Raw genomic sequence first — 22,877 nt, 5'->3', positions numbered from 1 at the left:
TGGCTCTGGCGTAGGCTGGTGGCTACAGCTCCGATTAGACCCCTAGCCTGGGAACCTCCATATGCCGCGGGAGCGGCCCAAGAAATAGCAACAACAACAACAACAACAACAAAAAAAAGACAAAAGACAAAAAAAAAAAAAAAAAAAAAAAGAGGTGAGGAGATGACTACAGGGCATCGATTTGAGAAAAATAATACCTAACTCAAAAAGGTGCGTGTGCCCCAGTGATCCTAGCAGCATTATTTACAATTGCCAAGATGTGGAAGCAACCCAAGTGTCCATCAATAGATGAAAGGACAAAGATGTGATATATACATGCTGGAATACTACTCAGCCATAAAAAGGATGAAATTCTCCATTTTGCAACCACATGGATGGACTTGGAGGGTATTATGCTTAGTGAAATAAGTCAGATAGAGAAAGACAAATACTGTATATCTCTTATATGTGGAATCTAAAAAAGAAAACCATCTAGTGAATCTAACAAAACAGAGACAGTCACAGAGACAGAGCACGAACTAGCAGTTACCAGTGGGGAGAGAGGAGGAGGAGAGGGAAAGAAGGGAAGGGGATTAAGAGGTACAAACTATTATGTATAAAATAAATAAGCTATAGGATAAGAAGAGAGTGAGAGAGATGAAGTGTTGTCATCGTGCTGAGCCAATAGATCAAGAGAACAGAAGAGACAGCTCGGACAGAACTGGTAGAATTGGCAAACAGAGGTTGGTCAAGCCCAGGTGGCAACAGGATTTGTGGGGAAAATGTTGAATAAGTGAAACTTGGTATCCTTACAGAGAAGATACACAAATTTAGCTCCCTACCTCACACCACACACAGTTACTTCCTGGTGGATTAGAAGGCTTAAATAGGAAAAGCAAAAATGCAAAAACCCTTGAAAGAAACTGAGGGCAATGCCTCTGTGCTGTAGAGGAAGCTCCCCCAGGAGGAAAGATGAGGACAGAGGGGGCTCAGTCTCCTGGAGAGAAGGCTTGCCACGTGTTTACTGCAAAGTAGCCACCCACAGATTCTGCGGAGTCCTACAAACAAGCTAGAAAAAGACAATCAACTGGACAGAACATGGCAAAGAGTCTGAAATGCGGCCAACGGAAGAGGAAACGGGATGGTAGAAAGGGGGTGAAAAGTCTGAAACAGAAAGGAGACTGGGGAGTTCCCTTCATGGCGCAGTGGAAACGAACCCGACTAGGATCTGTGAGGTTGCGGGTTCGATCCCTGTCCTCGCTCAGTGGGTTAAGGATCCAGCGTTGCCGTGAGCTGTGGTGTAGGTCGCAACATAGCTCGGATCTGGCATTGCTGTGGTTGTGGTGTAGGCCGGCAGCTGCAGCTCTGGTTGTACCCCAGGACTGGCAACCTCTCTATGCTGCAGGTGTGGTCCTAAAAAAAAAAAAAAAAAAAAAAAAAAAAAAAAAAAAAAAGAAAGGAGACAGGGTCTCAGCCTGAGACAGGAAGCCTTTCCCTTGCCAGGACAGGTGCCCAGAGATCCCCCCCCATGACCGTGACCACATGCCAGCGCCACCCTACACATCCCAGGCCTTGACAGCCCCTGAACACTCCACGTGGCCCTTTCACACACAAGCAGGGCGCTAGGGTCATAGGAGTGCGTGTATTTACCAAAGCTGTCTCTCTCCTCGTGCTGGGGGTGGAGGGGACACGTGGAGGGTGTGGGCTCAGTGGATGTGTTAAGGATCAAGACCCCCTCAGTCCCAAGCGGAGCTCTGCTGGCCCCGCCCCCAGCCAGAGCACCTGCGTCCCGGCCCGGGATGCTGGCCAGGGGCACAACGCGTGAAGGTGAGCAGGCAGTGAGGGAAGGAGAAGTGAGTTTTGTTCTGCGTGAAGCCGGAGTGAGCCTGGGGTCAAATGGTCCACGCTCTCAGTGTAGACGGTCCCCACTGAAGCCCCATCTAAACGCCGGCCCTCTCTGTACAAAATCTCTTCATGGTGGGACATGTACACGCACTGTACATTTTTATGCTGTTTTGAGGGGGCCCTCACCGAGTAGAGCAGATCAGAACTCCTCTTTGCATGGACACTGGTTGGGTTCGATACCACTGAGCCACAACGGGAACTAAAACACAGGCAGCTGTATCCAGTCGCTTGTGATGGAACATGATGGAGAGTCATGTCAGAAACAGAAGGTATGTATGCGTCTAACTGGGTCACTTTACTGCACAACAGAAATGGACAGAACTTTAAATCAACTATAACAACAACAACAACAAAAGTTGTTTTAAGCCTCTTTGCATCCCAAACCCACAGCAGAACCATAATAAGCAACGAGTCTCTTTCATGGGAAGCCCTTACCCAGAGCATCGGTTGGGACAGGAAAAGGAAGTTTTAGATGTGTGGGTGGGAACTAACCACATTCTGCGGCTTTTCTCGGCTGAAGGGTGGCACTTATCAGCTTTTTGAATGGGGTGATTTTGTGGGGTTTTTCCTCCTCACTTCCAATGAGTATTTATTTCCAAAGTCTAATCTAGATTAGCAATTTTTATTATTTTTGGCTCTCTGCCCAGTGCATCCATCCGTCCCTGTTGGGCCTCCCCAGAGGGCCCCAGGAGTTGACCCCCCCCCATTGAAGTTTGGGCTCGTTCTCACACCCCCTCCCCCTCCTGCGGGAACCCGCTGTGCAGCTGATGTGTGATGTCTCTGTCACCCCGGGTTCGAGTCCCGGCCTCCCCGACCTGGGCTCACAAGGCCCCTCAATGACACCCAGCTGAACCACGTCCGGGCTGATCTGCACTGGGCTTTGGGGCCCCGGGGGCAGCAGCGAAGCCAAGAGCCGTGTGCCCAGGGCGGCGTCCGGAAAAGGTCACGTCATGTTTGTGTTCCGGCTCTTTCTCCTCCTGGAGTTCCTGCAAGGCCCCGGGCTTATCTGAACACAGGCTGGCTTTGTGTGCTACCGTGCTCTGAGTCACGGTTGTTTCGGGAGGCCCGCTCTGGCGGCCAGGGAGCGTCCGCTTTCTCCCGATAGGAGAGAGATGCGGCGTCGGCGAATGTACAATTATGGAGACAGCCTCTTCGTCCCTTCTTTCAGGGCGCTGGACTGCTCCAACTTTATTAGCATAAGTGGTTGATTATATAGCCAGTTTTTCACTACAGATTACATCATGGTGTTAAAAGTACTTTGGTTAACTGTTAGGCTTTGTTTTTTGATCACATGGTACAGTAGCAATACATGACATTCTAAAATCTTCAGCTTCACTAAATTCAATGAGTACAATTCAAGGACAAACAGGTGCAGCATATCATGTGGGAAAGAGGAGGCCCAGCACAAACCATCTCATGGGCAGCCAATTCCCACAAGCTGAAGAAGGCACAAACACAAAAAATCCTGTCTTTTTTTTTTTTTTTTTTTTTTTTTTGCTATTTCTTGGGCCGCTCCCGCGGCACATGGAGGTTCCCAGGCTAGGGGTCTAATAGGAGCTGTGGCCGCCAGCCTATGCCAGAGCCACAGCAACGCAGGATCCGAGCCGCGTCTGCAACCTACACCACAGGTCACGGCAACGCCGGATCGTTAACCCACTGAGCAAGGGCAGGGACCGAACCCGCAACCTCATGGTTCCTAGTCGGATTCGTTAACCACTGCGCCACGACGGGAACTCCAAAATCCTGTCTTTAGACTAGTGTCTATCTTTAAAGCGTCCTTGGCAGGGAGACAGTGTGAGAAAATACAAATCAACTTAGCCAGCTACCACTACAAGTTTCTAAAATCAAGGACAAGACTCACAGCTGAGTTTCTTTTGATCAAGAATAATATATGTCTAACCTCCATAGACCTCAGTAAAATCCTAACTCTAAAGTTTACTGTATAACTAGTTTGTAGATAAACACTGTTTTAACTCAGTTGGATTTGAATAGGGGAAAGTCCTTCAGGATGAAATGCTTATTATGTGATTGTTGCGATTTTGTGAAATCACAAATCACCGCAGGAAAATAAGAGTGGGAAATAGAAATAATAAGCAAATAATCAGGAAAGACTGAGGAAAACTGAGTAGCAAGTGAAAAACAGAAAAGACTGAGTCATCCATGGAACAATCCCCACTCAGCAACACAAAATGGAAATTATTTTCTGGGAAGTTTAGTTTTCCACCTATGTCGGCAGGCGAGCCTTATTGTCTTCTGGGGCCTGTCCTCGGAATTGTGCCGTCCAGGCAGGCATCCTCTTGTTTAGGAAGCTGCCCTCAGAATTGCACCGTTCAGACAGGCCCCCTTTCCTGACTATGAGCTTGCCCTTGGAATTGCACCGTTCAGGCAAGCTCCCTTCCTCGGCTTCTTGTATTTTCTCGGCTCCCCGCAGGTCATGGTCAATGTCATACATAGGCAAGAATGTGCCTGGAGGCCACCTAGATTGGTGTCCTCCAGTCTCCGCTGCCAGGTCAGCGCCAGTGCAGGTGGCTTTCCCTCATGCTCCCCACAGGCTCCTCACACCCCATCCCACAGTGGATTCCCGGGGACGGGGCTCCCGAAGGCAGGCCTCTCCCAGGCGTTGGTGCCTCGGAGCCACATGGGGCTCCCTGATGCGGTCAGCACAGGGGTCCCGGCTGGACGACCTTGGCCATCAGCGGGGGTGGAGGGGCCTCACTGGAAACGCCACAAGCTCCTGGCGAGACTTGTTCCTAGGGGCCTGGTCCCCTCTGCGGTGGGACGGGCCTGAGCCAGGGACGGGAGGGCCAGCCCAAGAACCGTCCCCAAACTGTCCTGTACGATGACATCCGTGACCTTTCTCTGAGGACCCCAGGAGTTGACTAAGAGAAGCCAGGAGCCCCTGAGAAGGGAGCAGCCTGAAACCACCCAGATGCAGCTCCTGGAAGCCCTGGTCCAGCCAGGCAGAGCCAGGCCTCCCGGCCCCCAGCAAGCAGCTCAGTGCCCCCGCCCAGGTGCCCAGTGGAGGCTGGAGATGCCCAGGTGAGGCCCCGAGACCAGGCCCTGTGAGGGAGGCTCCATCCCCTGTCCTGCTAGCTGAGCCCCTGCCTCAGGAAGCCTCTCTCTGGGGCCTGGCTTGATGCAAACATTTGTGATTCAGGAAGTTCTTTTTGGGGAAAGGCTCAGAGATGTAGATAAAGACACAGGAGGGAAGCTTTGTAGGCCAGCCGTATATATAATTGCAGAAATTAAAAAAAGATCTAATGCCTGAGATGGGGAAATGGATAAAAAAAAATCACAAGGTATCCTTAGGGACCAGATTTGAAGGCATTCTTGGGCGATCTTTTGCTGTGGTTTATCAATTTTGAAAAAAAATCATTTTCAATATTGAAGACATGTGAGGATAGATGCACTTTTTTTGTTGTTGTTGTTTGGTCTTTTTAGGGCCACACTTGCGGCATGTGGAGGTTCCCAGGCTAGGGGCCCAATTGAAGCTGCAGCTCCCAGCCTACACCAGAGCCACAGCAACGCAGGATCCGAGCCGCGTCTGTGACAGACACCACAGCTCACAGCAACACTGGATCCTCAACCCACTGAGCGAGGCCAGGGATCCAACCCTCATCTTCATGGATACTTGTCAGGTTCGTTACCGATGAGCCGCGACGGGAGCTCCAGATGTACCATTTTGATTGTACGTGCTCTGCTCTCCTTTGCCCACAGACACACGTTCAGAAGCACATGGAGGAGGCAGCAAAGTTCCCAGAACCATCACCCTCCGCACGTGACCCTCTAACCACTGCTGACGCCCTCCAGAACTTTCTGTCTCCCCCGGGCTCCATGCTCTAAAAGCCCTCTGTTCTACCGCGAGTGGGACCTGTTCTGCTTGAAAACACACCAGCCCTAACTCACAGACGGGGAACTCCTTTGACCACAAGGTTTGACACAACAGAGTGAACCTCGTTAAATTGCCCCAGTTGGAATTTCTGGACCCGACGGCGGGTGAGTTAAATGTTGAAAGAGTTCTAAGGAAGCCCTGCCCCAGGCCCTCTGCTGCTGCCAGCGAGGGGCCAGTTGGCCTTGCCCCTACAAGGACCTGTCCCCCTGTCCCCTCTCACAGCCGAGGGAGGCAGAGGCGGGGCTGGGAGGTGGGTAAGCCGCTGCTCCCCTTCCACCCTGGGTTCCCCCCACCCCCACCCCACACTGCCGCCAGTGTGGCCATGGTGGCACTTTTAGCAGGTGAGAATGATGGGGGCTCCCTCTGTCCCAGGTTCCCCCCAAGGGGGTCCCCCTGGGGTGACCAGGGATTCTCTCTCTCACTCTCATTTCTTTCCTTTTTCGGTCTTGCGAGGCCTTGGTTGTCATGGCCTGAGGAGTAATGATTCCACCGTAGACCAAGGGCCAACAGAGAGGCTGCCCTCTGGGGCGGAGGGCTGGGGGGCTGAACAAAGGAGGAACTTCGCCTCCAGCTTTTGCATGCCCAGCATTTTCTGATTTTCATACAATCTGAGTCAAAAAAGGTTATTTGCACCATAGTTATCTATTTTTAAGAAAAAAATGGTAATTGCCTATCATCTCAGCCCCCATCCCCGAGAGTTTGCTGAGGCTGCCTTCAAGTACATGATTGATCTGGGGACGAGCAAATCCTCGGCGTAGGCGGTCATTTCTTTGTAGGCGTCAAGCATGTTAGGGGGAGTTTCCAGGGCACTTTAGTGACCAGTAAGTGACATGGCCTGACAATGTGCTGGGCTGCTGTGCATGGGATGGGGTAGTGATGTTAGGGCAGGGAGGCCGATGGTGGCCCTGTTGGTGGCAGACTTGGTACCCTTCCCCCTCCCCCACTCCCAGAGTGGCGCCCCGGGGAGGCTGACCACCGTCCCTGCTCCAGGGTAACTCTGACCCATCTAATGTTCACCCATCCCTGTGATGGGTGATTATTCCCACGAATAGCGGCGGGAAAAGCACCCAGGTCCTCGGTGGCATCACAGGGGGCTGCCCAAAGCTTCAGCTCCAGCCCTGCGAGCCAGTGCCCGGCCAGGTGCAGGGCGAGAGGAGCACGATGCGTGGCCTGGACGCCGGGAGGGTTTGGGGAAGCTGTGCTGGGATGGGGGCGGGAAGGGCGGTGTGGCAGGTGACAGTGTGAGCAGCAAGGGGGAGGTACCAAGGGCTCGGGGGGTCGGGGGCAGGGCTCTGCATAGGCTGCCGTCAAAGAACCCACTGCTGATTTCCAGCCACAAGGAGGAGGCACCAGGACAAAGCAACAGGATGTGGAGTGACCTTTAAAGCGCCAAAGGTGGACCATGCCCATCGCCACTCACGCCAACGATTATGCAGTTCTCCACACCCACGCAGAGGCAGCGCCCACGTCCGTGTGCAAGCCGGCTTCAGCTGGCTGGGCCCTTTCTTGGGAAGGGAAGCAGATCTCTGGCTTGGAGCCCCGGGCATTGACCACCTGACAGCAGCGCCAGGCAGACCAGTAATTTCCAAGTGTCCGTTCGCCAACCATTGCCTTGCTGTAAGCCTAAGAGAACAAGAGCTTTCCTTTCACCCTCGATTCTCAGGGTTCCACCTGCTTGCTTTGTCTTGGGGAAGGGAGAAGCCTAGGTTGTGGTATCAAACGTCCCAGAGCCAGATGGGCGAGGTCAGGTAACACACCCCACCTTGAACTCTGCTCCGGCAGCCAGCCCTCGGATCGGTCTTGTCAATCCTGCCGGTTCAGCTCTGGGAATGTTCCTAAATTCTCTCTTTCTTTTGCCTCAGGGGGTGGAACTGCGTCTAGATCATCTCCGATTTTAACAGAGGTGATTTTAAAATCATCTCTGATTTTAGCTTTTTTTTTTTTGTCTTTTGTCTTTTGTTGTTGTTGTTGCTATTTCTTGGGCCACTCCTGCGGCACATGGAGGTTTCCAGGCTAGGGGTTGAATCGGAGCTGTACCACCAGCCTACGCCAGAGCCACAGCAACGCGGGATCCGAGCCGCAGCAACGCGGGATCCGAGCCGCGTCTGCAACCTACACCACAGCTCACGGCAACGCCGGATCGTTAACCCACTGAGCAAGGCCAGGGACTGAACCCGCAACCTCATGGTTCCCAGTCGGATTCGTTAACCACTGCGCCACGACGGGAACTCCTGATTTTAGCTTTCTTTTAACGACTTGGTTGGCACATGCTTCACTTCCCACAATATTCATCCATGGCAAGTGTGCCATCCAATGATTTTTGGCACAGGTGCAATGCCCTGCAGCCTGCAGCAAAATCAAGTTTTGGAACAGTCCTCTTACCCCAAAAAGCTCCCTCATGCCCACCAAACACCAATCCTCAGTCCCACCCCTGTCCCTGGAAACCACGAATCTGCTTTCCAGCACCATAGATTTCTCTCTTCTGGACCCTGCATATAAAGGGACGCACACAGGAGTTCCTGGTGTGGCTCAGTGCTAACAAACCCTACAGGTATCCATGAGGACGCAGGTTCTACCCCCGGCCTCGCTCAGTGGGTTAAGGATCTGGCGTTGCCATGAGCTGTGGTTTGGGGCGCAGATGCGGCTTAGATCCAGTGTTGCTGTGGCTGTGGTGTAGGCTGGCAGCTGCAGCTCTGACTCACCCCCTAGCCTGGGAACTTCCACGTGCCATGGGTGTGGCCCTGAAAAGACAAAAAATAAATAAATAAAAATAAAAATGAAGTGCCTCACGCAGCCCATGGTCAGCGTGTCTGGCCTCCCTTGCTCGGGATCACAAGTTTGAGGTCCATCCGCATGGCAGCGTGTGCCAGTGCTTCCCTCCTTCTGGCCGAATACCCTTCCTTGGTGTGGGTGGACCCATTCTGTACCCCATTCTTCAGTGGGTGGCCATGTGGCTTGCTCACCCTTTTTGGCTATCATGAATGAGGCTGCCGCGAGCACTCAGGTCCACAGTCTTGTGTGGATGTGCGGTTTCAGTTCTCTTGGGCAGACACCTGGGCATGGAATTGCTTGGTCATGTGGTCCCTCTGTTGAACCATTTGGAAAACTGCCAACCTGTTTCCCCTGATGGTCGTGCTCCCTTCAGCACCGTAGGAGGGTCTCAGTTGCTCCGCGTCCTTGACAACACCTGTTGTCCACTTTCCTAGCTGATGCCACTCCCGAGGGTGTGAGTGGCAGGTCTTCGTCACTTTGGTTTCCGTCTCCCTAGTGACTAATGACGGTGAATCGCTTCGCTACCGGCCATTCGTAGATCTTCCGGGTGAAATGCAAAGTCAAACCTTTTACCTGCTTTTTAGTTGAGTTGCTCATTTTAATGACTTACTATTATTGTTATTATGGCTTAAGAGTAATTTATATACTAGGAATACAAGTTCCTCATCAGACATGTGATTTATGCATATTCTCTCCCAGTCTGTGGCTTCTCCTTTCACTTTTATGACGGCGTTTTTTGAATCACAAACGTTTTTAATTTTGACAAGGTTGAATTTATCTTTTTATTTTTTTGTTGTTGTTGGATCATTCTTTTGGTGATGTGTCTAAGAAATCCAGCTAACCCAAGATCATGACGATTTTCTCCTATATTTTCTTCTAGAAGTTTTAGTAGACTTTTTTCCCCACAGCATGCTGAGGCTTGAGGTGGGAATCTCAGTTCCCAGACCATGTATTGAACCTGGGCCTCAGCAGTGACAGCACTGATTCCTAACCATAAGACCACTAGGGAACTCTCAGAAGTTTTGTAGTTTTAACTGATATGTTTAGGTCTGTGAACAGTCTTTTGTTTGTTTGTTTTGTTTTGTTTTTGCCTTTTAGGGCCATACCCGCAGCATATGGAGATTCCCAGGCTAGGGGTACAATCAGAGCTGTAGCTGCCGGCCGACACCACAGCCACGGCAACATCAGATCTGAGCCTGCAACACTGGATCCCTAACCCACTGAGCAAGGCCAGGGATCAAACCCTCAACCTCATGGTTCCTAAGTCAGATTCGTTAACCACTGCGCCACGACGGGAACGCCCGAGTGAACTCTCTTGAATTAAGTTTTTAGTATGCTGTGAGGTGCAGGCCTAATTAAATCTTTTCCCAAGTGGATATACAATTATCCCAGCAGAATTAGTTGAAAGCATTTCTCTTTTACTATTGAATTGCCTTGGCACCTTGTCAAAATCAATTAACCATTGGAATTCCATGCTGGCTCAGTGGGTTAAGGATCCGGCATTGTCACTACTGTGGCTCAGGTTGCAGTTCAATCCCTGACCTTGGAACTTCTGCATGCTGAGATTGTGGGCCCGCCTCCCCCAAATCAATTAACCATAAATGTAAGGGTTTATTCCCTGATTCTCTGATTTTATTTCACTGAGCCATATGTCTATCCCTAAATGGCAATATCACAGTGTCTCGCTTGCTGGAGCTTTATAGTAAGTGTTGAAATGAAAAGTGCAAGTTCTCCAACTTTGTTCTTTTTCAAGATTGTTTTGGGTCTTTGAGTCCCTTGCAATTTCATATGAATTTTAAGATCGCCTTATAAGTGTTTAAAGAAACCCCACAAAACGCCACCAGGATTTTGTCAGTGACTGAATTGAATCCATGCGTTGATTTGGGGAGAGCTGCCACCTTGAAGGTGCTGAGTCTTCCGAGCCCCGCGTGTGGTCTCTCTCTGCATTTATTACAGCCCCTTGAGCTCTCAGCTCACTTTACAGGTCAGTGCAGGTCTTGCTAAATATTAATGTTGTTAAATTTATTCCTAAATATGTCATTCCGTTGGAGGATATTGTGATTGGAATTGTTTTCTTGCTTTCATTTACAGACAGTTAATTGCTGGTAGATAGAAATAGGATTGGCTTGTGTGTATTGATCTTGTATCCTAAGATTGCACAGACTTCTTTGGTAGTTTTCGTAGTGTCTTCTCGTCGATTCCCTAAGAGTTTCTACACAGAAAATGATGCTGTGTGTGAATAACGACCTTTCCCATCTTCCTTTCCAACTGGGAGCTTTAATCTTGTTCTTTGCTCATGTCTGGATTTGATGCTTTCTCTGCTCGTTTCTGGATTTGATGCTTTTTTATGCCATATGCCTCTAGCTTGAGGGTACAAGCTAGACCCTCACATATGTGGGGAACTCGATTGTTAAATGCTTCAACATTTATAATTATCTTCCTGAAGAATTGAGGAGTTCCCGTCGTGGCGCAGTGGTTAACGAATCTGACTAGGAACCATGAGGTTGCGGGTTCGGTCCCTGGCCTTGCTCAGTGGGTTAACGATCCGGCGTTGCCGTGAGCTGTGGTGTAGGTTGCAGATGCGGCTTGGATCCTGCGTTGCTGTGGCTCTGGCATAGGCCGGTGGCTACAGCTCTGATTTGACCCCTAGCCTGGGAACCTCCATATGCCATGAGATCAGCCAAAGAAATGGCAAAAAGACAAAAAAAAAAAAAAGAATTGAGCCTTCATCTATTATGAAAAGCCCCTCTTTCTCTCTAATAGTATTTCTTTTGTCATAAAGCCTATTTTGTCTGATGTTAATAGAACTCCTCTAGCTCTCATGGTTAATGTTTGCATGGTATCGCTTTTTCCATTATTTTATTTCAACCTCCCTTGCCTTGAACCTGAAGCATTTTTCTTGCAGGTGACATAGAGGCAGTGGAGTTTTCTATTCTGTTTGGTGGCATCTGTCTTTTGATTGAAGTGTTTTAACCCATTTACGTTTAATGGAATTACTGATCTGCTTGGGTTTACATCTGCCCTTTTGTCATTTATTTTCTATAGGTCTCATGTCTTTCTTTCCACTGTTCTTCCTTTGACTCCTTCTTTTGTGTTGAGCAGATACTTGCTCAAGTATTTTTTGCTGCCTCTCCTCCTCCCCTCTGTTCAGACTCCCATGTCAATATTGATTGTGTCCTGTGCTCCTTGTTCTCCAGTTTTTTGTATTGGATTATTTCTATTGATTTATCTTCAAAGTCTTCTGATGCCTTCTTCTACCATTTCAGATAGACTGTTGAGCCCTCTATCTCCTCTGCACATGTGCAAGGCCTCACCCTGAGCAGGAGTGAGTAGATGGCAGTGTGCTCTCTAGTCTCTCCCAAGGGGGCACAGGTCTGCACACACACATGACCTTCTAGACCCCCCAGGGATGTGTGGGAGAGTGTCAAGGCCAACAATTTCTGCCTCAGCACCTGATACTCCCTCTTACATTTCTGGCTGGTGTGCCAGCCTATTGCTCAATGCAAAGTCAGTCTGCTAGAGTTGACTTTCCACATCAGCTGCCATTCATCCTTAGGGGCTGGGGTTGTCCCACCTGTGCAAAGACCAAGTTGGAAATCCCTAACAGTGATGCTGCCCACCTCTCAGGGGTGCACACCCACCTCCAGCAGAGTCTCATCCTGAGGGTCTGGGGGATGAGAGCTGCCCAGGGACACACCACAGACTCTCACTGCTCTTATCTGAGGGTTCAACGCCCCTCTATTGGCCACAAGCCTCTGGGCTCTTCCCAGAGTCCTGAACACCTTGTTTTAAGATGGTTTGTCCGGTGTTATCATCATTGTCTGGCAAGAGGATTTACTCCATTCCTCGCTCCACTCTCTGTGTGTCCAGCCACCCCTTCCCCATCATGATTTGTTATTATTATTCAATTTATTTTGATTAGGGTAGAGTTGATTTACACTGTTGAGCTAATTTCTGCTCTACAGGATAGTTACTCAGTCATACACGTATACATCCATTCTTCTTCTCATGTTGTCTTCCATCACGGTCTATCCCAAGGCCTGGATATAGTTTTTTGCGCTGTACAATAGGACCTCATTGCTCATCCATTCTAAATGCAATAGTTTGCATCTATCAACCCCAAACTCCTAGTCCATCCCAATTCTCCCGCCCCCCCACCCCACCCTCGGCAACCACAAGTCTGTTCTCTATGACTGTGAGTCTGTTTCTGTCTTGCATGTAGGTACATTTGTACCATATTTAATTTTATCTTTTATTTAATTTCCATTTTATTTGTTTGTCTTTTTAGGGCTGCACCCATGGCATATCGAAGTTCCCAGGCTAGGGGTTGAATTAGAGCGATGGCTGCTGGCTTACACCACAGCTCATGGCAACACAGGATCTTTAACCCACTGAGCGAGGCAGGGATGGACCTCCATCCTCATGGATACTAGCTGGGTTCTACACCCACTAAGCTAGAACAAGAACCCCTTCTCTGTTATTTCTTTCCAGCTCTGGCGCCTATTTTCAGGAGCAGATTTCTGGAGCTCGCCACCCCTGATCATCCCATGGACTGTCCCCCATCACAGCATCCATGGACACAAGCTCCACTAGGGCAGGAGCCACATGGGTCCCACTCACTGAGGAAGCCACTCTGCTCAGCACACAGCAGAGACTTTTCGGCACATAGGGACCCCACACCCACATTAGCAGCTGCCCAGCGCTCACTGGTCCACGTGAACCAGGACCAATGCGTCCCATCCCCTCTCCACGGACACTGGCATTTCCAGTCCCTGATATTCCAGCCTGTGCCATGCCGGACCCTCTTGAAAATACATCTTGGAGACACTGCGCAGGGATCCCTGTGGCCGGGGTCCCGGGATGGGCTCTGCAGGGGAGGGGCCCCACCTGTGCACTTCTGGTCCTGCACACGCTTCTCCCAGAGAGCAGCATCCTTCCTCACATCCCCCGAGGGCATCTGCTGAGTCTCTGCTTCCTCACGTTGTCCCCAGAGCTACTGGTCACCAGACGAGAGACCTTCCCGTGGGGCGGTGACCATGCTGCCGCCACAGTGTTCACACGTGTGTGTCCTTGTCAAGCATTGCTGACCTATACTGACTGTGTGTTGTGTTGCCTTTCTCTGGAATTGGATGGTTGTTCTTTGTCCCTTTCTCTCTCTCTCTCTCTCTTTTTTTTTTTTTTTTTTTTTTGCTTCTTTAGAGCCACACCAGCAGCATAGGGAGGTTCCCAGGCTAGGGGTCGAATCAGAGCTACAGTGGCCGGCCTACACCACAGCCACAGCAACTCGGGATCTGAGATGCATCTGGGACCTACACCACAGCTCATGGCAACACCGGATCCCTGACCCACTGAGCGAGGCCAGGGATCGAACCAACGTCCTCATGGATACTAGTCAGATTCATTTCCGCTGTGCCATGATGGGAACTCCTGTCCCTCTCTATCTTTTAAATTTACAAAAATTTTTCATATTCCTCTTTTTTTTTTTTTTTTTTTTTTTTTAATGCCTACACTCATGGCACATAGAAGTTCCTGGGCCAGGGATTGAATCTGATGGCAACTGGCTACGCTGGATCTTTAACCCAGTGCCCTGGGCCAGGGATTGAACCCATACCTCTGCAGCAACCTGAGTTGCTGCAATTGGATTCTTAACCCCCTGTGCCAGAATGGGAACTCCTGTCCCTTTTTAAAAAATTGACTTTCAAGATTAGGGGGACCACAGGATGTCACACGTTGCCCTGGCCCTGGGCTGGGAGGAGGCTCTTCCAGTTTGTGGGTTGTCTTTCTCACTTTCTACATGTTTATTGTTCCTGTTTTGGCCACAGGAAGAGCCCGGAGTTTCCCGTATGTCTTCTGGCTCTGATGTCACACTCAGAACAGGGGACACTGCCCAGACGCACACAGTGACTCAAAGGGCTTCATTTTGTACATCTCCTCTTTCATCTGTCTGGGGTTTGCATTTCAAGTAATAAAAATGTCATTTCAAATAAAAACGAACCCCCCAAAAGAACCTGTCCCCAGTTAAAATATGCAGGCTACACAGAAAGCCACTTACTGTGGGATTCCATTTATGGGAAATATCCAGAACAGGTGAAGACACAGAGACAGACAGCAGAAGAGGGGCTGCCGGGGGCTGGGGGGGCGGTGGCGAGTGAGCGCTTCCAGCAGCGTTTCCTCCTGGAGAGTGACATAGTCTGCACGGGACATGGGACACGGGACACGGGGAAGGCTGCGCGGCATCGTGAATGTACTATGCGCTCATCAATTGTTCAATTTAAAATGATGCTGAGGAGGAGTTGCCATCGTGGCTCAGCAGAAACAAATGTAACTAACATCATGGGGGCCTCGCTCAGTGGGTTAAGGAGCCAGCATTGCTGTGAGCTGTCGTGTAGGTTGCAGACGAGGCTTGGATCCTGGCCTGCCCCCTTCCCTATGCCCCGGGCAAGGACACGTTGCTAGGATCCGCATGTGCGCTGTGGAGGTGCCCAGAGGAATGGGTCCCATGTGGGGGGGGGGTCTTCCTGGATCTGAGGGGCTCCAGTTCCCACGAGAGCAAACCTCATGGGAGGCTGGGGCTGGCGGGGGAGGCGGGAACCCTCTCGGCCCCTCTGGACTCCGCCCACCTCCTGGGCCCGGGGAGACCCTGCCTCGTCCGGCCTCAAGGCGGATTGGAAGTGGCCCTGCATCAGCTCAGCTCCACAAGGACGCGGCGAGTTCAGGGTCATACTAGTCTTCCTCACATGAGGCTGCCCGGCCTTGAGTTCAAGCCAGGCGCGCACCGGACAGCAGAGACCACGTGCAGGTGACCATGCCCCGAAGCGCGCATGCGCAACACCAATGGCTCCCCACGTGGCAGGTCCCCTGTGTCCCAACTCCTGACAACTACTCTGTGACCAATCCCCTGCAGGTCCTGTAGGCTGGAGCTGACCTTGCCATCCTCACACTGCCGTCCCCCAATCCCATGCCTCAGACCTGCAGAAACCCCCGGGGACACAGGGTAGGGCTGTGGCACCCAGCCCTCCTCCACTCTCACGCCCCTTGGCCCGAGACACCACGGACACTCAGGACCTCAGAGGCTCCTCCCGCCGTCCCATCCCAGCTTCTACACCCTGTCCTGTCCCAGCCCACCCGCGGGACCCCACAGACAGGCAGAGTCACCGGGGATGCTGAAGCTCTTTATGTGGAACCAGGAGGGGGGGGCGCTGGGGGGGACAAAAGGGGGCGACCAGGCCCCAGGGGCTGGGGCTCCTTCCATGTCCTGCAGGATGGTGGGTCCTGGTGGTGCCAACCTGGGGCTGCGTGGAGCCTTGGTGCCCCGCCCTGGAAAGGAAAGGGAGGGTCAGCGGGACCAGGAGGGGGCAGGGGAGGGGCAGATGCGGGGTCTCAGGGCCGCAGCTGGAGGGGCAGAATCCACCTTCCACCGGTTCCCTGGGTGGGTGGGCCAGACCCAGGCTCCATGGCCCCGAGGGCGCAATGGTGACCCCAGGGGACATTTAGAGAACAGAGGGAAGCCTCAATGTGGGACAGACACTGAAGGGAGGGGCCTGTCCCAGAGCAGAGAAGGCTCTCCTGGCCCACGGGGTTGGGGGGGGTCCCTCCTGCCTGCAGCTTGGGGGCCTTCAGTGGCTCCTGATGTCCCACTGAACCCAGGACATTGTTGGCTTCCAGGGCCACTCACCCTAATTGTTCTCCGGACGGCAGCCTTCTGTAGAGACCGAAACAAACCCAGGGATGAGCAGGTGCCCCGGACCAGGCCAGACCCCTCACTGCCCGCAGCTCGGACACATCCCTGTGACCCGGGGCAGGGACCCTGGTGGCCCTGTGACCCAACACAGCGCTGACATCTCCCCATGGGGGGTCTGGGGAGGGACAGGAGGGCCTGGGGGGGTGACGTGGAGGAGGAGTGGACACAGGGAGGGACGCGGACTGGACCTGGGGACACAGAGGGCCGGCCCCTCACCTGTCTGCGTAGGTATGGAGATGTCATCCTCCGACAACCCCTTGCGCTGCGCAAATCTCTTAAAAGCTTCCAGGGCCTCCGGGTTCACCTCCGGATTCCTACCTGCAGGTGAGGCCCCAGGTGAGCCCAGGTCTCAGGGGGCAGGGCTGGGGTGGGGGTGGGGGGGCTCCAGCATGTGGAGAGAGGCCAAGGGCAGGGGGAGTGGACGTGACAGGTCCAGAGGAGACAGGCTCCCACCCAGGTGACAGGCTCCCGAGAAGGGGGTAGCCATGGGGACATGAGTCACTGAGGGCTCCTGGGGACCCGGGCTGGCTCCCAAAGCTACCTGCAGGGTCACAGCCCTGAGCTGGAAGGAAGGCCTGGCCCTGAGGCCCTGTGCTGCCCTCTGACCAGCGAATTCTTGGACTTCACCCTTCCCGAGAGGGACCTTGCCTGGACAAGGCCTCCATCAGCGACCCCTCCCTCCCCCACGCTGACCTCAGGAAGCAGGACTTTGCTGCTGCAGTGGCCAGAATCCCCCCTGGGAGTGGTCAGGTCACGGGGGGAGGTGTGGCTGCCCCTCCCCAGGCTGTACACTGCCGGGCACACCAGGGCCACCACGCGGTTCCTATTCTGGAACCAGGGTGTGGCTGACGCGGGCTCCACGGGCTTCTGGAAGCAGTGACTGCGGGGCTGGGTCAGGAGGTGGGGTCTCCGAGGGTGCAGGATGGCCGCCCCTTTACCCATGAGCTTTCCCACGTGGAGCTGTTTCCCGTGGACGTGGCCCTCGCAGTAAAAGACGTAGTGGTCCTTCACTGGCAGCTCCAGGATGTACACGTGACGCTTGCCCCCATCTGCAGACAGACAGAAAAATGAATCTTGACCGTCTCAATCCCTAGAGAAGATACACAAGACACATTAAGGAACATTCTGGAGCGTCCAGCTTCCCCCACCCCCCCCGAGCTGAACGGAGCTCCCCATCTTCCAGGGGCCCCACGGACCTGTGTCCAGGACCTGCTGCTGCCCAACCATGACCTTGACCCTGGGGAGGAGCTATGGAGTCAAGAGAGGCTGGATGCTTGGAGGCTGGGGCTGGCACCAGCCAGGACCCCCCAGAGGGAGGGTTGGGCCCCTCCTCCTGCTGTGGACAAACCTGTCCCTTCTGGTGTCTGTGGTCAGGGCAAGACCCTGGGAGCGGGGAGCTGAGCATCTCTGAGAGGGGACACGGTGGGACCCCAGGCTTCACGGCCGCCCTAGGCAGGGGGAGGCCTGGGCTCTGGCAGGGCTGGGCCGGGACTCACAGGCACTGTATTTGCCAGGCTCCTCCGTTGGCTGTATCACAGTCCCCTTCTCATGGCACTGACCTTTCTTCCTGGACATGGGGGGAGCAGGGGAGCCACTCTCAGCAACACACCTGTGCCCACCTGGGTCCCCCGGATTGCATTGTCACTCCCACGGCCCGGGACTTTTCCTGTCATGGCCAAGGGCATGTGCATTTTAACAACACCCCGAGCTGCGATATGAGGGTGCGTCAGGAGGGGCTGCTCCCAGGTGACCCCCTGGGGCCCAGGGGGGCGATACCCACACGAAGGTGAATGTGACCTCCAGGTCCCCACCGTCCAGGGCAGTCACTGTTACGGGGGACACCTTGCTGGGCCTCCACTCCTTAGGCAGGTCCTTGTCTGTCACCGTGGCTTTCACATACAAAGTCCCTGTGATCTGAGCAGGGCAGGGCCGTGAGCCCACCACCGGGGGTGGGGGGCTGACTCTCCTCCTCACCCACCGCCACCTCCCCCTGCACACAGGCTGCAGCCCCTAAAAGGCAGGCTGGGATCCCCACACCCGCACACCCTCAAGCTTGGTCAAACCAAACCCAGCATTCAGGGCTCCCAGCCCCGGAGGCAGGGGTATCTGTGACCCCAGGAGTCTGTCCCCTGCACGGACCAGGCCCAGCACCGGACGAATCTTCTCTCGAGATGACGCAGCGGTGCCTTGGGGCCCGGGGAGTCAGGTCACCAGGCCCTGCGCCCCCTCCAGCCCCTGGGCCCGAGGAGGGGCCCTGACTGAGGGCAGAGCACAGCCCTCGGCCGCCTCGGACCCCTTCCTGGGGGAGCGCAGGGTCGAACCCACCTTAGAGCACAGCCCTAAGACAGCCCCCTGGCCCCGCCCCCTCCAGACTGTCACCACCTACCCCACCTGCCCTTCCCGCCCTCCCAGGCTCACATCTGGGGTCTCCACGGGGAAGAAAAGGGGGTCCTGGGCCCGCAGGGCGGAGACCAGGCCGAGCGCGATGGTCAGAAACAGGACCTTCATCTCGGGGCTCAGCTCACAGCTGCCGGCGGGTCACCTGGGGTCTCGATGTGGCTGTGCCTGCAACTCCCAGCTGCTGTTTATACCCACCTGGGCTCCTGGCCCCTGAGCACCTGGCACAGATCACACCCCACCCCCGGCATCTCGGCCAGTTCCGCCTGGAGGGGGAGGGGGATGTGGTTCATGTGAAATCTGATGAGTGACAATCAAAGGCCACCCGGAATAAAGAACGTAATGCTGGGCCATGTTTGCCACCCCAGGATGCTTGCTCATAGGTAAGCCACCTGGAGGAGGCGGCATCAGCCTGGGGGCGGTGGGGAGCCTGCCCTCTGAGCCCCAGAGCCAAGGCCAAGGCTGCTCGCCCCACCCCCGCCCCCGCCCTCCCAGAGCCCAGGGCTGGGGGCTTCTGCCAGTTCTCTGGGGACCAGCAGGCTCACCTGCTGAGGCAAAAGGGACGGAGCTTTAGAACTGCAGGGTCACAGATGTAGGATTGGCCAAGTCCCCAGGGTCCCTGGAGCCCATGTCTCACCTGCCAAGCTGCCTGGCACTTGCTGGTCCTGGCCTGGGATGCCAACCCCGGGGTCCTCCTGAGGGTGGGGCCCCGGATTACGACCTGGGATCAGCCTCCATACCGCCTGTTCAGAGGGGTCTCCCCAGGCCCCGGGCAGAGGGATCGGACTCCCCAGCCCCTCATTCCAGACCCCGAGGGCAGGCTGTTTCCAGGAGCACAGTTATTACCCTCCGGAGGCGCCTGCTCATTTCTGGTGTTGTTGCTTTTGGCTGCAGTGAGCAGCGGCTGGATGTGGGATCTCAGTTCCCGGACCAGGGATTGAACCTGGGCTGCAGCAGTGAAAGTGCTGAGTCCCACCCGCTGGACCACCATGGAACTCCCGGCCCTGCTCTTTTCCGCACATGCGTGTTCACTGCCCGAATCTCCTGTTGCAGCTGAAGTTCCCTAAGCAGGGGCTTGATTCCCGGGGGTCACTGTTGGGTGGGGCTTTGGGGGAGCTCCGGCCAGGGGGTAGGTGGTCCCTGGGTATTTGTTGCTAAAGGAGTAAACCAGTGACGTGATCTCTGGGGCCTCAGAGCTGATGGGGGACACGCAGCTCTGTGGCTCTGGGTCCCCGTGAGGCTGGAGGATGCGCGAGGGGCTGGGCGTCTTTCTTCAGGCCCCCGTATTCCTGGGCCTCACTCGTCCTCCCCGAGACCACAGCTGACCCAGGGCCTGAGGGCTCAGGCTGGGGTCATACAGTGGAGCCTTTGTGCTTCGTTGGCCCCAGATTGGACACTGCTGTCAGCTGCCCACCCCAAGTACCGGCTAAATAATAATAATTAGCCCTCTCTTTAACCCCTGGGGGAGGTACAAAAGGTGCTGGCACCACCCAGTAATTACTGCAGCTTGGAAGGTGCCGGGAACAGAAAGCCCCTTCCCTGGGAGTGGGCAGGGGCGGGGCCGTGCCCGTTAGGACCGGGTTAGTAAGCAGGCTGGCACCTCCATGTCCGTGGAGGGCTTTTCCTGTTCCCTGTTCCCCTGGGCTGTACCCAGAGAACACAGGTGTAAGTTATTCCATGGGCGTCGCTGATCTAAGCGTCTATGAAAGGGACAAATTTAACTCCATCCTGGAGAAAGCAGTGGAACAGCATGCAGGTCTTACTGACAGAACAGGGGTGGCCCCCCGCAAAACCCTCTGCTTGGTGTGATCGAGCTCCCCATGCCTCCCCCACTCCACCCCCATGCCCTGGGCCCCAGCGGGCTGCCCCCTGCCCAGTTGTCCAGCTGTGTGTTTTCTGGATCCTGGACATGCTCAGCTGGGTGTGGACACCACGGGGAGGTAGTGGGCAGGAGGGGAGAACCACCCCTGTGCCCAGTGCCCCGGGACGTGAGGCTTCCTCTGGCTACTGCTCCCTTTAGGAGGGTGGATCCTGCAGGGCTTCCCGGTCCATAGCCCTGGCCCCACTTCTGGTGAGTCTCTCAAGGTCCCGCCGTGGAATCTCAGGGTGCTTACAGCTCCTGGGTGCTGCCACCTCCAAGGGTCTCTCTGGCATGGACAGGTTCTTGCTTTCCTTAGCATTTGGGTGTCAGAGGTTTGGATGACACCACCAGCAAACCCTAAGACCAGAGGGCTCACCGGCTGAGCCTGAGGGGCGTGTAGAAGTGGGGGGGACGACGAGGGATGCCTCTAAGGTCCCAAACACCTGGCCAGGGGGGACTGCAGCTTGTCCCAAAACTGTCTCTTCACGTTATCTTAGCAATCATGGCCAGCCCCACCCTGCAGCCTCAGCTCCAGGACTGGCCAGCATGGATTCACTATGGAGCATGCGCGCCTCAGAGCACGGTGAGGGGTGGACTGGGGGACAGTGCTTTTGCCCCCGCCCCTCCTGCAGCAGCAGTGCATGGATCCTACACTCAGACAGGACCCCAGCTTCCTGCCTCGACTGCCTGCATCCTTTCTTCTGTGCCTGCCCTGACCCCATGGGTGAAAGCAGACGAGCAGGTGAACTAACACACCCGGTCCAAACAGATGGGAACTCAGGGGCTTCACATCCTGGGCTCCTCACTCCCCAGTGGGACAATCCGACGTGGCCGCACCATCACTCAGGAGGCCTGAGTCCCAGGAGCCCACAAGGGGGGCCATCTCGTTAAAACACCCGGAATTAGACTTCCTATCTCCCCATCTCACTTGGCCTCAGACTTCTGGCTTCTAGACCTGGGAGAGAATGAATTTCTGTGTTTTACGGCACACGGTTTGTGGTACTTTGTGTTACGAAACTAACACAAGTCCTAAGATATTAATGATTACATCAAATGTAAATGGACTAAATATATAAAGTAGAAAACAGGGATTGACAGAGTGACGAAAACCATGATGGGACTACACACCGTCTTCATAAAACTTACTTCAAATGTAACAAAAGAGACATGTTGGAAGTAAAAACATCAAAAAATAAATAAGATAAATAAGTGCTGGTGGAGCCAGCTATCAATAGATTGCCTCTGTAATTTAGCATCAATATATGTCGGTCCTTCCTTGCCTGTTCTAACGGAGCTGGTCCCAACAGGGGATCCTCTTTTGCATCCAGCGTGAGCTTTTTGTTGGCAGAAGGCATAGAATGAAGGGTCCTCCTTCCTGGTACCCGGGTCCTTCCATTTATTCTCTTCCTTTCTGTGGCTATATGACTCATGGTGGCACCAATAGAGGATGTCCCCAGCCACTCACCACACTGAGCACAGAGCATCCCCACAGATGGGTTCTCTGGAGATACCATGGCACCCCCCACAAGTGGATTCCCAGTGAGTCCTGTAGGCGTCCAAGCCTCAGCCCACCTGCCCTTGGGAGGGGAGTTTCCTGTGTGCCAGTCTCAGCCTGCATTTGCCACCTGCTGGCCTTTGCTCTGACCACAGACCAGCTTTGGACCAGGGCAACTCACTTTGGCTGCAGGCTCACCTTCTCCAACAAGGTCTGAAACCAGCCTTGGCGAGGGGTCTCCTCCCAGATTTGATTCTTCCTTAGCTATTCTACGGTGAGCCTGAGCTCTTCTTCATTTTTTTTTTTTTGTACTTAATTTTTCATTCTACAGACTCTCTCTCTTCGATCTGCTGTATGGCTTCTGTTTCCTGATGGAAGAAGGGTTCATATAATTATATATTATTATAAAAGGTGCTAAGTCAAAGGGGAAGAAGGGGAGAAGGAAGTGTCAGGACAAGGGGTAGTTTATGTTCTAAGTGGCTGGTCTGCGACAGCCTCATCAAGGTGACCTGTGAACACAGAAGAAAGATACTGGAGGAAATGGGCCATGAAATCATGAGGTGAAAGAGGCTTCCAGGTGGAAAGAACATTCGGTGTAAGTCTTCAGGTGGGAGAGGGTGGGGTGTGTTCCAGGGACACAAAGGAGGCAGCAGGACTGGAACAAATGACAGAGGGAACACTGGCCACAGGTGCTTCCGAAAGGACCTCTGCTGTCAGGCGTGCAGGCTGCCGTGAGGATTTTACCTTCTACTCCAAGAAATGGAGACCCCTGGAGAGATTTTTACAAAGCCAGTGAACCACTTATGGATTTAAAGGGTCGCTCAGTTGCTGCATT

The 22,877-nt window shown here is 53.8% G+C and overlaps 1 protein-coding gene across 1 annotated transcript; it reads right to left on the bottom strand.

Moving 5' to 3' along the window:
- Positions 1-15,281: 15,281 nt before the first annotated feature.
- LOC146407317 (odorant-binding protein 2b-like) lies at positions 15,282-18,797 on the bottom strand. Its single transcript, XM_085014941.1, has 7 exons — positions 18,708-18,797; positions 18,070-18,203; positions 17,786-17,856; positions 17,228-17,338; positions 16,506-16,607; positions 15,704-15,865; positions 15,282-15,517 (listed from the first exon to the last, which is right to left on the bottom strand). Exons 1-7 carry the CDS (start codon positions 18,795-18,797, stop codon positions 15,282-15,284), a joined length of 906 nt encoding a protein of 301 aa, XP_084871067.1.
- Between the last annotated feature and the right edge of the window lie 4,080 nt (positions 18,798-22,877).

Source organism: Sus scrofa, chromosome 1 (genome assembly GCF_054392235.1).
Source record: "Sus scrofa isolate SSC_HxYL_T2T_F1_AM1 chromosome 1, Sscrofa_HxYL_maternal_Yorkshire_Landrace_v2.0, whole genome shotgun sequence".
NCBI classification, from domain to species: domain Eukaryota; kingdom Metazoa; phylum Chordata; class Mammalia; order Artiodactyla; family Suidae; genus Sus; species Sus scrofa.
Note: the sequence above shows the minus strand (reverse complement) of the source record. Positions and strands in the feature narration are given on the sequence as shown.

Coding starts and splice junctions, on each gene's coding strand:
- LOC146407317 (XM_085014941.1), bottom strand. CDS start 18,797: ATGAAGGTCCTGTTTCTGACCATCGCGCTCGGCCTGGTCTCCGCCCTG. Junction 17,857..18,069: donor GAGGTCACATTCACCTTCGT/GTGGGTATCGCC, acceptor CCCCATGTCCAG/GAAGAAAGGTCAGTGCCATG. Junction 15,518..15,703: donor AAAGAGCTTCAGCATCCCCG/GTGACTCTGCCT, acceptor GGGTTTCTGCAG/GTCTGAGGCATGGGATTGGG.